At 44.8% G+C, this 16,370-nt stretch overlaps 1 protein-coding gene across 4 annotated transcripts in view; it reads right to left on the reverse strand.

The window, feature by feature from the left end:
* Positions 1 to 967: 967 nt before the first annotated feature.
* cacnb1 (calcium channel, voltage-dependent, beta 1 subunit) overlaps positions 968 to 16,370 on the reverse strand; it is a 55,146-nt gene continuing 39,743 nt past the window's right edge. The window contains exons 7-14 of one of the 4 annotated variants that reach the window (XM_056582773.1): positions 13,035 to 13,063; positions 10,648 to 10,728; positions 10,499 to 10,557; positions 10,010 to 10,119; positions 7,761 to 7,912; positions 6,448 to 6,543; positions 6,058 to 6,243; positions 3,716 to 4,352 (exon numbers count right to left, since the gene is read on the reverse strand). In XM_056582773.1, coding sequence (XP_056438748.1) covers positions 3,801 to 4,352; positions 6,058 to 6,243; positions 6,448 to 6,543; positions 7,761 to 7,912; positions 10,010 to 10,119; positions 10,499 to 10,557; positions 10,648 to 10,728; positions 13,035 to 13,063 — 1,265 coding nt within the window. In that variant the 3' untranslated portion in view covers positions 3,716 to 3,800. Of the gene's footprint in view, positions 6,244 to 6,447; positions 6,544 to 7,760; positions 7,913 to 10,009; positions 10,120 to 10,498; positions 10,558 to 10,647; positions 10,732 to 13,034; positions 13,064 to 13,558; positions 13,732 to 16,370 lie in introns of all 4 variants that reach the window. The other 3 variants (XM_056582763.1, XM_056582750.1, XM_056582756.1) reach the window with 3 other exon arrangements.

The following is a 16,370-nucleotide window of genomic DNA, read 5'->3' on the forward strand; positions in this document are numbered from 1 at the left end:
CTACATAAAAATACAGATGCCACATGAAATATGAAAATAGGATACAATGTATAAATATGCAAAACTAGGCTATAACTAGGCTATAATGAGAATACTTGGTTACAGCTGTGCAATGACTATCCTCATAAATTAAATGAGTTATATGGAAAGATTTTTGTCTATGGAATGATCCTGTCACTTTACTGCCACACATTGTGTGTGTCAGTAAATTGATGAGGTAGGAGAATCCGTGTATGGTTCGTTCTTTGAATATTCCGATTTAAAACAAAATCAGAAAAGAACATTAACAGGATTGTTTTTGGGTTTTTCTGATTTGGTTTTGAAACTGAAAAAGGGCGAAAGGAATAAACTGGACACTGGAAAGACACACGACGCGATCAGTATCGCTCTCAAGCAATCTGGTGCCCCGAAGTGCTCCGTTATGAAGGTGAGGAGGTTCTGTGTGGAGCACAACCTTCGAAGAAGAAATCTAGTTTCCGATTTAGTTTCAGATCGTTCACTCGCAGACTAAGTCGCATGCTCCCATGGGAAACAATGAAGCTGGCCATTGTAGAATGCGGAGACTCGATGGAACGTTTGAAACGTCTTTATATGCATTTTTTTTGCCTACAGAGCAAGCGTCTCTATCGATTAGACCACGGCCACGGTGACCACACTCTTGGAACTGGATTTACTAATATATATCTATATGACGCTACAACTAACAACAAATGAGAGGGAAACTCCTCAAAGCAGATCCGTGCTAAACTGATTTGGTCTGCTTGTCTTGTTCAGCGATTGGGCGCAAACACTTAAAATGCATTGGCTGAGAGAAAAGAAGGGCGGAGATTATTAGCATACTAGAGAGACGCCGTTGTGATGTGCACAAACGCGGCGTATTTTACGCACGGTATGATGTTCAAAACTGCGCTTTTTACGCGCGCTCTTGAAAGGCTTAATTGCGGCGTAGAATGCGCCGTTTTTGTGCGCATGACGGCGTAAAATACGGTGTTTTTCTACATTTTACAGCGTTTTTTACGGCGTAATGAAGGTGATACGCGACTAAATTATGGCGTTTTCTGGCGGGGATGGCTTGTATGGCAAGCCAACCCCGCCATAAAACGCCACTATTTAGACGCCGACATTGTCGCATTGTTGCCGAAGTTTTGTCGCGCCACAAATTATAATCTGTCGCTGTGCAAGTTTTGTCGAATTTGTCGCGCCACAACAACATAACCACCATTGCATGTCTTTACCTTTTGTGGAAGAGGGACAGACGTCGGAGGACCCGACGCAGTCTATTCATAATATTGTAATGACCACGGAAGAGGCAGTGAATGAAGTATTGATTAGACAGAGATTTATTAGATGGGCCTACCTAATAAACCGTTGGAACACACAAGACCGGAAACCATAGCAACGACGGTAAACAAACCCCCAGAAGCCCAATCCCTATGAGAGCTCCCCACGCTACGGCCATCTGGAGGCGCACAGAGCTTTTGGCGGTGATATTATACATACAATTATATAATATACTATTATATATAGAGCTCCGGGAGTCGCGAACGGCAACATTCACTTTCTCCTCCATGCTGCAGTTCACCCCGGACTGCACTGCACTGAGTTTGACGGTTAAACGCTGATTGGCTGTTACGTTACACATGTGAGTCAGTGGCCACGCTGTTGAACGCTGATTGGCAGTCATCACGCGAAATTCGCGTCAAAGTTCAAATACTTCAACTCGAGTGAATTTGTCGCGCCACAAATCCTCGTGGACGCGCTCGCCTGTGCACGGCGAAAGTGTGGCGCGACAAATCAAAACTTGACGCCGGTTTTCTCTCGCGAAAAATTCGCCCGATACTCGTCTATACGTTCACTTTGTATGGGATCCTGTCACCCCGTCGCGTTTGGTGTGAACGCACAGTAACGCGCGTAACGTGTTCAGTGTGGCCGTACCTTTAAGATACACAGGTGTGCCACAAGTTCAAATATTTGCATGGAATTGGAGCAACGGATCATACTGACAAGACCTGTTTTATGTTCTGTTTTTTTCTCTGTGTCGTGTTCCTCAAAGCTGCGGTGGCAGTGTAATTTCCTTTTAAGGGTTATTAAAAGTATCTATCATCTATCAAATACCGTGTTGACACCTCGTCAAAAAAAAAGACAACACAATATTTCTGATTTCAATTTTTACTTAAAATACGAATTTATCCACAGATTAAAAATGAAAGGCAGACAAAGCATATTGTAGCTACAATCAGGCACCAATGATACATATGATATCTATTTTTTTAAACAATTGCGATAATGCAACAATAACGTTATTTATCGATCATAATTTAATATTTATTTGACTCAAGACAAACCAGGCCAAAGTCTCCTTCCGAGACACTTAGATTGCACCTGTCTTCCTGTCAAGCGTGGTACTCATCTTATCTACCATCACTAAAGACAAGAAAAAAAAACACGAACTGAATACTTTTTCTAGCAGTTGGGGATTTAGTGAGTACATCACCACACTAAATATTTTTTGGATATATTATATATATATATATATATATATATATATATATATATAGAAATTAAAAAAAGTTTTCTTCAGTAAGCAATAAAACATGAACAAAGCTATTGCAAAAAAAAACTTAATGTTCTGTATAGCAACCGTTGAGGGCTATGGTGTTGAGGGTTCAATAGACAATAGACAAAGACACACACATGGTATGCAAACAAGTTTTAGACGGTTAAGACATCCTACCTCGATGTAGGCAGCCATGGCTTGGAGAGACATTTCGGCACTTCTGGATTGGGGTTGTGCGCCGTGTGATGTCGGTGAATAAGGCAGGAGACTTCAATCACACACCAATACATTCCTACCGAATGTAAGCGATCTACATGAGATGGTTCTATAGAAATGTTTGTGAGTTTGTTGTTCGTCCGTTTTTGTTGAGTCAAGGCATGTGTGAATGTGTGTAAACGTCTCATTTGGGCATGAAGTCAGTCTGAATGTAGCCATTGAAACCGATGTATGAGTGAACACGACAGTGACCAAAGCTATTGCCTTGCAGCACCCGCAAAACCTAGAGCAACGTGCAAGAAGGCGTTTGACGTAAACAGTAAGTACAATTAGTTTACCAGGTCGATCCAGAAGAGAGAGAGAGAGAGAGGGAGTTGCCATGTGTGAAACCAAGTCGACAATTCCTTACTGTTTCAACCTCCCCACTAGATAATCGTTTTAAGGTCTGGGTGTTTTCATAATGGAAGGTCTGAAAATCTATTCCCCACATTCAAAATAAATCAATTGAAAAAACGTTTCATTCCAGCAGCAATCGAGTAAGTGGGAGTTGAAAGAAGGAAAGAGAAAGCCCACACTGTACATGAGGATGATGATCTCAGACCCTGTTTAAGACAGCCGAGGACAGGGGTGGCCAAGGCTTGGTAAGCCTTCACCTTGTGCACTTTGACCAAAGAGTTAAGCCTAAAAAACAACCCTGTGTCGTGCTTCCAATTAAATTCAGTGGGGTTCATGCAGTATTTATGTAAGGAAGGGCGGGACAAAAAGACCTACAACAGACCGGTACGTTATATAAATTCCAACAAATTAATTGAATTGCTAAAATAACATGTTCAGGATGACAGGGGATGTGTTTCTTTACACTGTACTCTAAAGTGAACAAAAATATGAATAAAATCATAGTGCTGCTTGAAAAGGCTCCAAAATCCACACTTGACCTACTTCCCTTTCAACACACCTCCCCACCCTTGCCATCAACCCTTCTATACTGGTACGGTGGTGTAGTGCGGTGGGGGTTGAGGTCACGTGTTTAGCGAATGTAAACATCCCTCCCCCAGTCGTCCTGGTTCTTGTTGCGACCCACGTTGTTCCCCGTCTCGGACGTGTCCTGGCAGTAGCGCTCCCGCAGCTTGCCGCGTCCATGACGCGGCTGCTGGCTGGGCATGGCGGGCTGGTTCAGGTTCTCCTGGTCCGGCTCCGCCCCCTCGTCTTCCCAGGAGGCCTGGCGGCTGTGGTGTGCCGCCGGGCGCAGGCCCCCCCCTCCTCCGCCGTAGGGCTGGGGGTCTTCGCAGGGATCCGTCTCGATGTCCATGCACGAATCGCCGGCCTCAGTGTAGGCCGAGTCGCGGCTGCCCTGCGTCTCCGAGTCAAAGGTGTCTTGCCGGGACAGGCCCCGCCCACTGCCGCTCCGCAGCTGGCCACGCGAGGACCGCAGGTTTGTCTTCTGTTGCTGGGGATGTTGCTGAGGCGGGGGTTGAGGCTTTCCCCCAAGGTCTGTCACGTAGTCATGGAGACTGCCACTCCCACCGCACTCTGTTAGAGGAATTTCTCTCTTCTGTTCTCCTGGTAACAGGTAGGGTCCCTGGATTCAGCCATACCCATGTGTTGTGGAAACAAACACATACACACACACACACATACACACACACACACACACATTGCATGCAGAGAGACAAACGGTAAAGCAAAGCCATGCAGTTATGAGGGAGACAACAGAGATAAGCCAGTAATAGGCATGTTTCTTATTGTCTAAATATTAGCATTCATGCAAAACAAGTTATTCGTAGCTGGGTTGCCATCCATATCCACACACTGTAAGTGGGGGTGATCCTGTGAATGAGGTTCTATTTTTTGTTGGACAGTCTAACATGACCAATGGCCCTCACAAAGAAATTATATCAATTTAATTCTGAAAAACAGGTAAAGTTGGATGGAAACACGGCATTTGTAATTTTTGAAACATTATCCTCAATAAAAAGATCAGTATTAATACAATTAGCAGTTATACACACCTCACATGCATCCAATCTTTAACATCACATTTAGCAATGATTCGCCCTCCAAACTATTACACATTCCCAGGCAGTTAATGGTGCTGTAGGTAGGTACATAAGGTAAGTTGATGGCATCGGTCAACTATGACTGAGTGAAATGCTCTGTAAGAATATCTGTTCTGGTTTACTACGCATAACTCTGTATGAGACAATTTTGAGTTTAGACTGTGACCAATTACTGACATCTATACCCTGATTGGTTCAAGGAGTCCATCTTGCCTGTCAATCATAGGTACTTAATGTAAATCATATTAATAGCAGTGTACGGTAGGGTTGGAGGGAGCAGAGAGAAAGCAGCCATTTCATTATTGTTTAATGTTGGTTGTGATTGGTATTTTTTTCAAATCTTGCCCTATTCTGCTATTTTCTGGCTGCCTCTTTGAACAACTCTCGAGACTTTTCTATGGAAGCATTAATCAAAGTCGTTCTGCATCCTGCTGTTCAAATAAAAAAGAGTCAGATAGATTAGGACAGAGTGCTTCCAGAGGTCCTGTGTATGGGCATGCCATTTGCATTACAGGGTTTGTGGTTTGATAGAAAAATATCACAGCAATGCTTTGGAAAGAAGTCTCTACCAAATGGCTGACATTAGCATCCCATGAGCCGCTCTGACAAATCTATGCCGGCCACTCTTTCTTAAGACCTAGTCCAAATAACATTTGCATCCCAAAGATTTCATAATATGCTCTGGGCTTAACTTTATTAATTGCATTGTACGGAGACTGCTCGAGCCTGCCTAACAAGGTGTGGAGAAAAGCTCTTCCTTTTCCTGAAATTGGTGTTGACTATTGATAACAGCAAACTGGTTAGATCAAAAAGGTTAGCAATATGCTGCATTTCTGTGGGTGGCTGGCCAGATCACACCCATGTAAACCAGGAGAACAGGAACTACGACTAATGAGTCAGAGAGAAGGTGTTTGTCTTGTATTCTTGTTTGTACCCCAATCCTCGCAACTATACCTATCTGCACAGTTCCCAGTTGTGTTTTATGTTGTTGCTATCGGCAGGATGTATCATCGTGGGAACGCTCCTTTCCCTTATCTAAACGGGAAGGCAGCGGCGCAGCACATATGCAGAGCTTATGTTCTGACGTAGCCGGATTCTTCTCTCCTTTCCTTCCCCACCCCCCCCAGCGGGCCACTAGAGAGTGTGCTCATCTTCCTTCCCCTCGACGTGGCCTTCCAGGCCGGGCCAGATATCCAGGTTTCTGCGCAGGGAGGTGAGCACCTGTACCTGCAGGTTAGAGACCGGTTCTGGGGAGGCGGCCAGGGCGGCTGTGGCCATGGTACGGTTCAGTAAGGGGTTGGGTGGGTTGCTGCTCGGGGGGTGGGTAGCCTTCCAGTAGGCCTCCAGGTAGTCAGCGAGGTGCTCACAGGCATCCTCCAGCTGGTTCTCGTCCAGGATGATGTCAAACAGTTCCTGGGCACAAACGTCAGAATTAGTTCACTTGGTCCTGTTTCTATTTTGTGTTTTTCAATTGTTTCATTCATTAAGTTTATAAGCTGTTTTGCCTGTTACTCATATCCTAAAAGTTGTACATATTGCTTTGCCCAGACACCTTTTTGTACAATGTATTGTAAGGTTTGTTTTGAGATGGGTTAAGGGTCACAAAAAGGAACTCACAGGAGGGCATTGGGCCAACTTGTCCGCAGCGACCATCTGCACGTTCAGGTGCTTGGCTTGGGACTTTCCTCTTGACTTGATGAGTCTCTGAAGCACCTAGATCAACACAACACAACTCAATATCTTCAGATGTGGCCGACACATTACATAAACTGCTGTCAAGAAGCATGCTTACATCCTTGCCATATTCAATGCAGATCATAAGTTAATGTTACCTCCCCTTCTCTGCTTTGCCCGCCCAGAGAATTTGGTCCGCCAATGAGACAATGAGCTACGACTGTTGTACACTTCTTTGTTATTTGGATAACAGTTCTGCTGTTGGTGCTATGGCACTTAACACGTTGTGTTCTCTGACGTATCTGGTATTTCCACAACGAGACTCGTAGTGGGGGTTATCTCAGCCATGGTGGAGAAGGAATTGGGGGAAAGGAACTTTTGCTTTGACTCCCTGAAGTATATGAACTGCGACATGGAGGAGAAAGGGATTGATGCCCTCGATTGTCTCCCGCCGGAGCCCCGCTGCCCGCAGCCGCTGGGCACCACCGCCGCGAGGCACCACCGCCGCGAGGCACCACCGCCGCGAGGCACGCTGCCCGCTTCCGAGGCGATGGTGCCTCGTCGGCGGGCAGCGGGGCTCCGGCGGGGCTCCGGCGGGGCTCCGGCGGGGCTCCGGCGGGAGACAATTGCGGGCAAAATCCCTTTCTCCTCCATGTCGTGGTTCAGTCTACTTCAGACACAGTCGTTTGAGATTCATAATATCGTCTGGAGGCGCACACAGCTTTTAGCCGTGATAATATGTATTATCACAGCCAAAGAGGAAGAAAGGGATTGTTGCCTGCGATTGTCTACTGCCGGAGCCCCGCTGCCCGCCGCCGCGAAGCAACACCGCCGCAAGGCCCCACCGCCGAGGTCCCCCCAACCGCAGCGAGGCACGCTGCCCGCTTCCGAGAGAGTGGTGCCTCGTCAGCGGGCAGCAGGGCTCCGGCGGGAGACAATCGCGGGCGACAATCCCTTTCTCCTCCATGTTGCGTTTCTACCTTCTACCTTTGATTGATGGGGAAGTGGAAGAACCAGAGACGTCGGAGAACCCGACACAGTCTTTTGAGATTCATAATATCGTCTGGAGATACAGCTTTTGGCCATGATAATATATATTATATGATATAGATATATATGTATAATATGATATTATGTAGATAAAGAGCTCCAGGACTCCGGCCAGAGCACCCGGAGTGTTATAGAATATTGACAGATATTCACAGATATATTTACAGATGTAAGCGGTACGCAGAATTTTAATTTTCTGTCCATACCTTAGGAGATGCTATTTTGATGTAGACGATGATCGGGGCCAGGGAGGTCTTTGCCAGCTGAGAGGGATGGTTGATGGTGTCTGCATCGAGGGCCACCAGCTGCAAGGTACGAGCCAGCTCAAAGATACGCTCGATCTCGCTCTGCACCTCGGCTGGATGTCCCGGTGGAGAGAAAGCATCCAAAAAACAGGCAAACAGACAGTGAGATTTAACATCTGTTGACTAAGTTGAGAGCTCAATTCAAAAATCGATTGTTTCAATGTGGATTTAGTTAATTCATTATTTTGCACGTTGCACACACGCATATAACCGGCATGTTAGTGTTACTGTCTCATGCACGTCGGCGACTATCGACAAGAAGAGTATTGAAGCGGATGGAGAGTTCCATTTAGACACAGCCAAATCGAACCAGCGTGACAATCTGCGGCTAGCCACCACTGCATCCAGCCTGCAGCACCCCAGGCCCAGCCACCCCTCGCCCAGCCAGTGCAGGAGCCAAAGGCCCCATGCTCCATGAGGGAGATGGGGAAAGACCCTGTTGCCCGGGTGGAGGATGGACAACATTTCAAGTTCAAGTTCAATGCTTTATGCCACGTCAACACATTTGATTGGAATTTGTCTAAGTTGTAGACAAATTTGGTTGCAGGTTAGTAGCGGCCAAACATTGAGCAATCAGTGTGCACAATCGATGTTCAACCGTCCATCTCCACACACACTAGCAGCGGGATCTCCTGCATGGCACTGGAGCACCATTATTATATTCATCTATTGCAAATAATGCAGTGGAATGATGGCTGCCAGAGGATGGAATGTCACCCCACTCTTTGTTTTTTTTGTAATCATCAACTTAAGACCTGAGAGATGTTGTGAGAGAGACATGACAGGCAAGCAGACGAAAATGAAGATGTGCCGACAAACATGGCATGTTGGAACAAGACAAAGGATGGAGTGGGGAACGGAGAGATGCAGTGTGCTTTTGTTCCTGCCAGGGAGAGGTCATACGTACCCAACACGTCTGGAGAGGTGGAGAGGTCAAGAGTGGGGTGGAGAGGTGTGGGGGGGGGGGGGGGGGGGTTGCACGGCAAGCGGACGGGCGGATGGGAGGGATGGGATGGGCCGGCGAAGGGCAAGGAAGACAGGATGAACAGAGAGAGACAAGAGGCCACATCATAAGACTCGGATTGAGCAGTTGGGGTATGGCAGGATCATGGCTGAGCCCTACTGCTAGGGCCATACGGAGGGTTTGGTTTTGGATGAAATATGAATCCGTTCTGCATTGGCTGCCTTGACAGGTCATTATGGTATGACATTATGTTTCATATCGAATAGCCAAGCAATACCTAAAATGTCCCAGAGTGGACACTTAATCAAGTAAAAGTAAAACCTGTATTCTAAATTACAAATTTAGCAATAAATGGTATTCTATCTATGTTGTTTTGTTTATAAACAGTTTTCTATTACTCCAGTAAACACAAACAAAACCATTTCCTGATCTTAGTTCTGCTACGGACCCTGCTTATTAAAAAACAAGAAATATTTTAGCACTTAAAAAAAGATAGTGAAGGTCAAATGAAGATGGAAATCACATGTACGGATAAAAACCACATAGAGGATGGAAAGGTATTTGCACGCCATTATCCTTATCCTTACTCTCCATTGAGAAACAAAATCCTTTCCTTTATATCGAGATATACCCAGGTGAAATAATGAACTGAACGTTGTGGTCTAGCCAACAATAGATTTCAGGGGGGTTCATAAAGTTTCAGTAGTAACAGAAATTGAAAATGACTGGCAAGGGTGTAAGGAACTTAAATCTTACCTATTATACCACCAGGTGTGGTAATGACCAATCACACTCACACCTGCTATAATATGTCACCTTTAAAAAAATCCTAGCTCGAGAAAGCTAACATCTCTTTACCAAATTATATTTTACTCAATCACTATCTATCTACTACATGGAATATCAATCTTCTGCTGATCTGTTGGAATTCTGAAAATCATCAATATCTAAATAATTTTCCACTTTATAACCCATAGTCCATTTTCATTTAAATTAAAAGGAAAAAGGAATGTTAAAAGAACGTTATTCCGGAATCTTAAGATTCCAACAAGTAAAAAATGCAACAAAATACATCGATATTTTTATTTTCCTTTTGCTTGATCTTTAAATCATGTCCTCTACTTCAGGGAGTGGGCGGTTTAACCCAGTATCCCACCCGGCTCCGCCACGGTGGGTAAGTACCTACCAAGGCTGGAGCGGGTGCTGGACCGCTCGATGATGGTGTGTTTGCTTGGGTTGTTGAGGACGGAGCGCTTGGCCAGGGAGATGTCCGCCGTCACCCTAGTGATGGATATCCTGCAAGCACAATCAGAGAGTCAGTGGGTTGGTGGTCGGGGGATCAGAACCTGGTTCAAGTTCTACCGCCATTTAATCAAGATTCAAGACATAAAGGTTTTTATTTGTCACATTCTCGTACAGGATGTGCAATTAAATGTTTGCGTGACATTCTCTGTATTTTCTGTTCTTGAAAAAGAAATAAAATGCAATAGAATAAAATAAATTTTAAACAGAAATTAAGAATATTATAAATATATATAATATTAAAACTAGATATGCATGGGAGATGTGCAATAGGGCCAGGGTTTAATCTTTCAAAGTGCAGGGGGGGGATGGAGGGATTGTCAAGTGGTACGGTATCAATTAGTGATTGAATTGGTTCACATCTTTCTCCTACCTGCCCTCAAACTTGTGCTTCAGGAAATCAAAGAGCGCTTTCTGCATCATGTCAGTCACCTGGAAACCACGAGGCATGAGGATTAGGGAGACTGGTGGCTCTGGGGCAGTAATGTGTGCAGTTTGGGCTTGGTGTGGTGTAAGGCTCACCTCATAACCCTTCAGCGAGGGTCCTACAAGGATAATGGGCCTCATGGATGGGACTACGTCGTAGGGGGGAACGTGCTCCATCTGCTCCAAGGTTCAATGAGAGAGGGGAATATGAAAGCAATGGAACGCACAGGTCCGCTCTCGAAATGCTCGCGCAAGAGCACACACAAAACACACACTCACGGGTATACTCATCTTTCTTTTCTTTTTATTTATTATACAGGAAAGTGTTAGAAGTAACAAAGTTACAATATAAAACGGGCCTGTCTCAGTAAAATAGCTGATTTCCAGCAGGTTCCTGTTCTGCAGCACATGTAACAGGGACAAGGCACATCGCACGTCACATTTACATACAACACATAACAGGGACATAGCACGTCAAACATCAGTAGGACAATCATATGGACAGCAGACTGAGCATAGACTGTGATCTATAAAAGTCAGTGTTTGCAAGTGTATGTGTTGAGGAGTAACAGTTTATATGCTTTTTTGAACTGTGTGATGGATTGTAATACTCTAATGTGATGGGGAATGCCATTCCAGACTTTGGTGAAAGTGTGGATGAAGGACCTCTGTCCATAGCCGTTATTCAAGACATGCACATGCAGATACAGACATTTCCATTGAGCTGAAGGTCGCTCGTACATGAATTAATACACACTAACCACACAAGGACTTAATGGACCCCTCTTGTACCCCCTGCCGGCATACAGCAACCAGGTTGTAGATGTTTATAGGTTTGAGTGTGAGTGTAGGAACTGGGTTGGGCGGAAGCTATAGCTGTTTTGCCTCAATCTGTCATCTACTCAGGTTGTACCGTATGATTAACTCTGCATGGAGATTAAGTTATACAAGTTAGGCGAGAACAAGTTATAACAACAGTGAATACGTATCGGAATTCTACCTACCCATATGTTACGAAACAATATTTTGGTGTCTTTTGGCTGCTAGCTGACAAAGAATGATACAAATCTTATGACAACCAGAAACTAAAGTAAATTTTCTGAGGCTCCAAACCTGTTGTACATTGAGCAATCAGTGTGCAGAGGTGTGCAGCCCTTGGGTCCATCATCCATACTCACTCCCATACTGACAAAGCCACGGAGGACATTTGTTTTAATTTATTTTGTTTTTAGGCTTCACATTATTTTTTTCTGGAAGATTTCTTTGTTACAGCAAGGGTCTACAAGATGAAACCAAAAAATGGATGAGCAAGCCAGCGTCGAGAAGGAGGAAGCTGACTAGGGGGGTGAGAGTTAGGTCAGGCCTTGTTCCAATTCTGTCCCTACTCCCTACCACTCTGCTTTGAGCGACCTCTAAACTACGAAACGGGACAGATTCAGTGCACATTATTGGTTGACAATGCAGAGTCGTTTACCTCACTAGTAGCATCGGCAACTATACTAACCCTTTATACATCAAATATTCTAATTTAATAATTACTTTCATCCACTGACTACTGTAGTGGTAGGCTTGTGGCACACAAATGCTACATTTGTAAATTACATGGTTTTGACACAGCTTAACTACACATCATCTGATTTTATCATCTGACATATCAACAAAACTAAGAAAAGTTAACATTTAAGATTAACTTATTGATAAGATCTGGTTACATTTTGGCTCTTTGCGGTGGTGGCGGACCAACCATCTGTAGCCATGGATGGATACATTCATGGATGGTCCTACGAATGGATGCCCCATTCATAGGACCATCTCGAGGGCCAAATACCACTGCCATTACACCCATCGTCCAAGTGGGACACCCTACACTACGCAGGAGCGTGCAAAAGGTAGTGGTAATGTGAACAGGTAAGGGAGTCAGGACAGTATTGGGCAACATGGTCTCACAGGAATCTGTGAAATGACTACGGTCGGACGCTTAACTCGAAATCCGTGGACACATCACGGAAACACGCCGATATCCGTGTGTGAGCCACGGAATAACAGTGTCATTTACTTGCATTGGAGCAAATTCCGTGGCCACATCACGGACAATTGAAGTGATTCCGTCAGACCACCGCGGATTTTGAGTTAAGCCCCCGCTGTGGTCAAATGTGGCACACAGACAGATTGAAACGGGAATCTGTGTGTGTGCCACGGAATATCATTGTCATTTACTTGCATTGGAGCAACTTCCATGGACACAACAAGGACAATTTAAGTGTTTTAGTGAGACCACCCCGGGTTTTGAGTTAAGCCCCCGTGGTCGACTCGCTCGTTGAAACGGGGATCTGTGTGTGAGCCACGGAACATCAGCGTCATTAACTTGCATTGGAGCGAATTCCGTGGCCACATCACGGAAATCGGCGTGTTTCCGTGATCTGTCCACGGATTTCGAGTTAAGCGTCCGGCATTAGTGTCATTAAAGAACCAAACACACTCACCGATTTCTGTTTCTGTTTAGCTGGCCCACCTACGGTATTCATTCAGCAAACACACAAAACAAGGCCCACCAGAAGATTAGCAAGACAGGGGAGACAGGGACAAACACAGTTCACATTGTGTTAATATCCCACTCAGACGAGAGGGGACTTTGAGAGGCTCGGCACAAACGCTTGCAATTCAGTGCCCTGCCTCTCCCGGTTGACACACACATGAACAACCCAAATCCAAACACATCTTTGCCTTACCTTTATAGATCCATAACTAACTGGGCCAATCAGTGTTAGATGCAGGAACAGGCATTCAGAACGGCCCATTTTGGGGTGGGTTAGTGAAACAACAGAGCTGTGACATTCTGGAAGCAGAGAAGCAGTAATGCCTGGAAGCATTTCAGAGGACAAGCGGACTGAGGGTTCATGGTGGGTGCATGTGTGTTGGTGTTGGTGGTGGTGGGGAACAGGGGGCGGGGGGGAAGTCGTTAGCAAGGCCAGCTTGTGGCTGGGAATCCATATGCAGTTTCCCACACCTGCAGTGTTACCTTCTTAAAGAAGGGCAGCCGATGTGCGTTGGCTTGTGGGGACGTGACGCTGCCAGAGGTGCCCTTAGGGGAGCGAGGGTCCCCCTGACTGTCAGGGGGCTCCTCAAAGTCCAGGTCGAGAGGGTCAACATCAAAGGTCACGGTGGTCATGTCGACGTGAGCTGGGGAGGGGGAGGGAGGAGGGGAAGCAGGGTGGGAGGGGGGTGATACATAGAGAAAGACCAGCAATACAGCAAGAGACAGGGGAGAGAGGAGGAGAAGAAGAAGAAGGAAGAGTGGGAAGTAGTAGGGTTGAATGGAGGAAAGGATGGGGAGAAAGTAACACAAGAGAAGAAAAGGGGAAAATGGTAAAAGGATAGAAAGATAGAATGAAAGCATGTGAGATGCAGTGGGAGTAAACAAACAGCAAAGGACGGTACAGAGAAAGATGTCACAGTCACAGGTTTTGGAGTCAACAGGGAAGGTGCATCGTCTTAGCGAGAGACATTGGTTACTAAAGGTCTAAAGAGTTGGCCTTGTGAGACATTCCTAATTTGCGTTTCACAATGAATACCAGTCTGGCCTTGAATGGGTGGCACCCACCATCCACTCGAATGCTGATTGGTTCTAGAATTTAACCTTTTTTGGAAATGCTTTCTACAGGATCAAGGCCAGACTGATCTGCTGAGAGAAACAGAATGTGTACTTTTTGAGATTACAGTCTAATGAGCAACCGAGATTACATTGACCGGGTTTTACGTGACCATATCAAACAACAGGGGACAATGTGCATTTTAAGCACCAGAGAAATGGTACAGCAACATGGGGCGGAACCAAATTATTGCAGGTTGGGTCATTGGTGTGCTTCACAGAAAGATACGAAGAAATTAAAATTGAATGACAAAAAAGCCAGAGTGGAAAAGATGTGTTGAATGAAGAGTTGTGTCGCAGGGGAAAGGAATAATATCCCCAATGGTATTGAGGTTCAGCTATGAGTAGAGCTATGGCATATCGTCAATGAACTATTCCCAGACCCTTTTTGTATTATGTCCATAAAAAATATATGGTTTAAATACGTTTCTTGATACATGAATCTTGACATTGTGGATCATTTGGGCTCGGTTATTGGGTAGAGCAGAGTCCCATAGCAGGAACCACATTACCCTACCACCTGATAGCGTAAATGAGAGGCTTGTTCTGTCCGACAGTCAGGGCTCAAGCACAAAAGTCTGGTGTTAATACAAAAGCAGTCTTTGTGGACACTCTTCCTCTCTTGATCCATGTATCTCATGCATAAAAAAAAGGAAAAACGCCTCTAACGCCAATAGGCTGATTTTACGTACTGAAGATAATTTGGGAATGGATGGCCTTCCATTACTTTGGGTGCCATTTGGGCTTTGTCTGCTCTTTTGCATCTTTACAAGCCAGTCTGCAAACAATTCTGTGTCTCTAATGATCTGTAAGGCTTCTCTGGCCATAGTCCTGGGTCCATCAAATGCTGGTCTGCAGTGCTCTCACTTTTCTCCCCTTCCTCTTCTGTCCTCGCCTCTTCCTTCTCCTCACCCTTAGAGTAGCCTTCATTTCCCTCACTCTTTTCACCTCCATCATCCTCTGTCACATCTTCTTGCTCACTATCTGCTGATGGACATACCCCTCTACAAGCATGTACTATACATGATTGATATTAGCCTCTGAATCTGCTTATAGCCTAACTTATAATAAAACCGGCTACTTAATGTTAGTGTTATTTAGTTCCTTTCATTCTGAAGGGCTACAATGATTGCTTTGAATAACATTAAGTTGCCACTATCTGAGCTCACCTTGTCTCAAATCCTCAGTAAAAATCATGAGAATATTAGGGATCTGCCGCTGCTCAACTCTCTGTGGTCGTTTCTAATAGTAAGGACAGTGTGTTTCATCATTTTTAACTATGCTAGGTAGTTTATTTATTGGATAAATATGTCATATGAAATTGTAGGTATGATGCTAATTGGTTCATGATATTGATTAATTCATTTCATGCAATGCATTTATGCTCCAAGTTAGCTCCCTGGCTGATGCCAGCTTACTGCTGATATTAGCTTGAACCATTCTTAAACCAGGGTTGCCCACTCTCACGCATCTGGCGGGTCACTCACACTTTCAGCATCCATCTCACACTCTCATGTATACGCAAGAAATGTCATGGCAAATCCATTTTTCTCCCCTCTCATTCCATTACTTTCTGTTGATACTAGTGATCAAAAAAACAAACGGATGTGGTCTAGTCTACTCACTAGACTAGACCACAGTGTATTTATTTCTTAATGACAGAAGAGGAGTTTAAGGCCCACAGCTGTAACAGCTGTAACATCTGCCTACAACGTTCTCACTGCAGTATTCTATGATCGTTAATTCGCTGATAACCTTGCACCTGATACAGTTGATAACCTTGCACCTGATACAGTTGATAACCTTGCACCTGATACAGTTGATAACCTTGCACCTGATACAGTTGCTTGTGAAAAGTTCAGAGAGAGTTCAGAGCATGGTTCGGAGTCGGAGCCCACTGATGCGTTTGAAAGTTTTGATAACAATCAAGGTAAGCAAATAAATACAATTTATCTGCCTACCTTGAACATCATCCAAACTTTCAAACGCTGTAACGCAAGCATGCACAGTCAAAATAAATGTTTACTCCTTAGTTGTTCTAGAAGTATCCAATGTTCAGTCTACAGGAAACCTGTGAGTTGTGGTTTTCTGGGGGGGGTGGGGTAACTATTATGTGTCCTTTTTGTTTTGAGATTTCGTATTGTTTTGATGTTGTTGTTTAACATGTTCA

This window comes from Gadus chalcogrammus, chromosome 2 (assembly GCF_026213295.1).
Source record: "Gadus chalcogrammus isolate NIFS_2021 chromosome 2, NIFS_Gcha_1.0, whole genome shotgun sequence".
Taxonomy (NCBI): Eukaryota; Metazoa; Chordata; class Actinopteri; order Gadiformes; family Gadidae; genus Gadus; species Gadus chalcogrammus.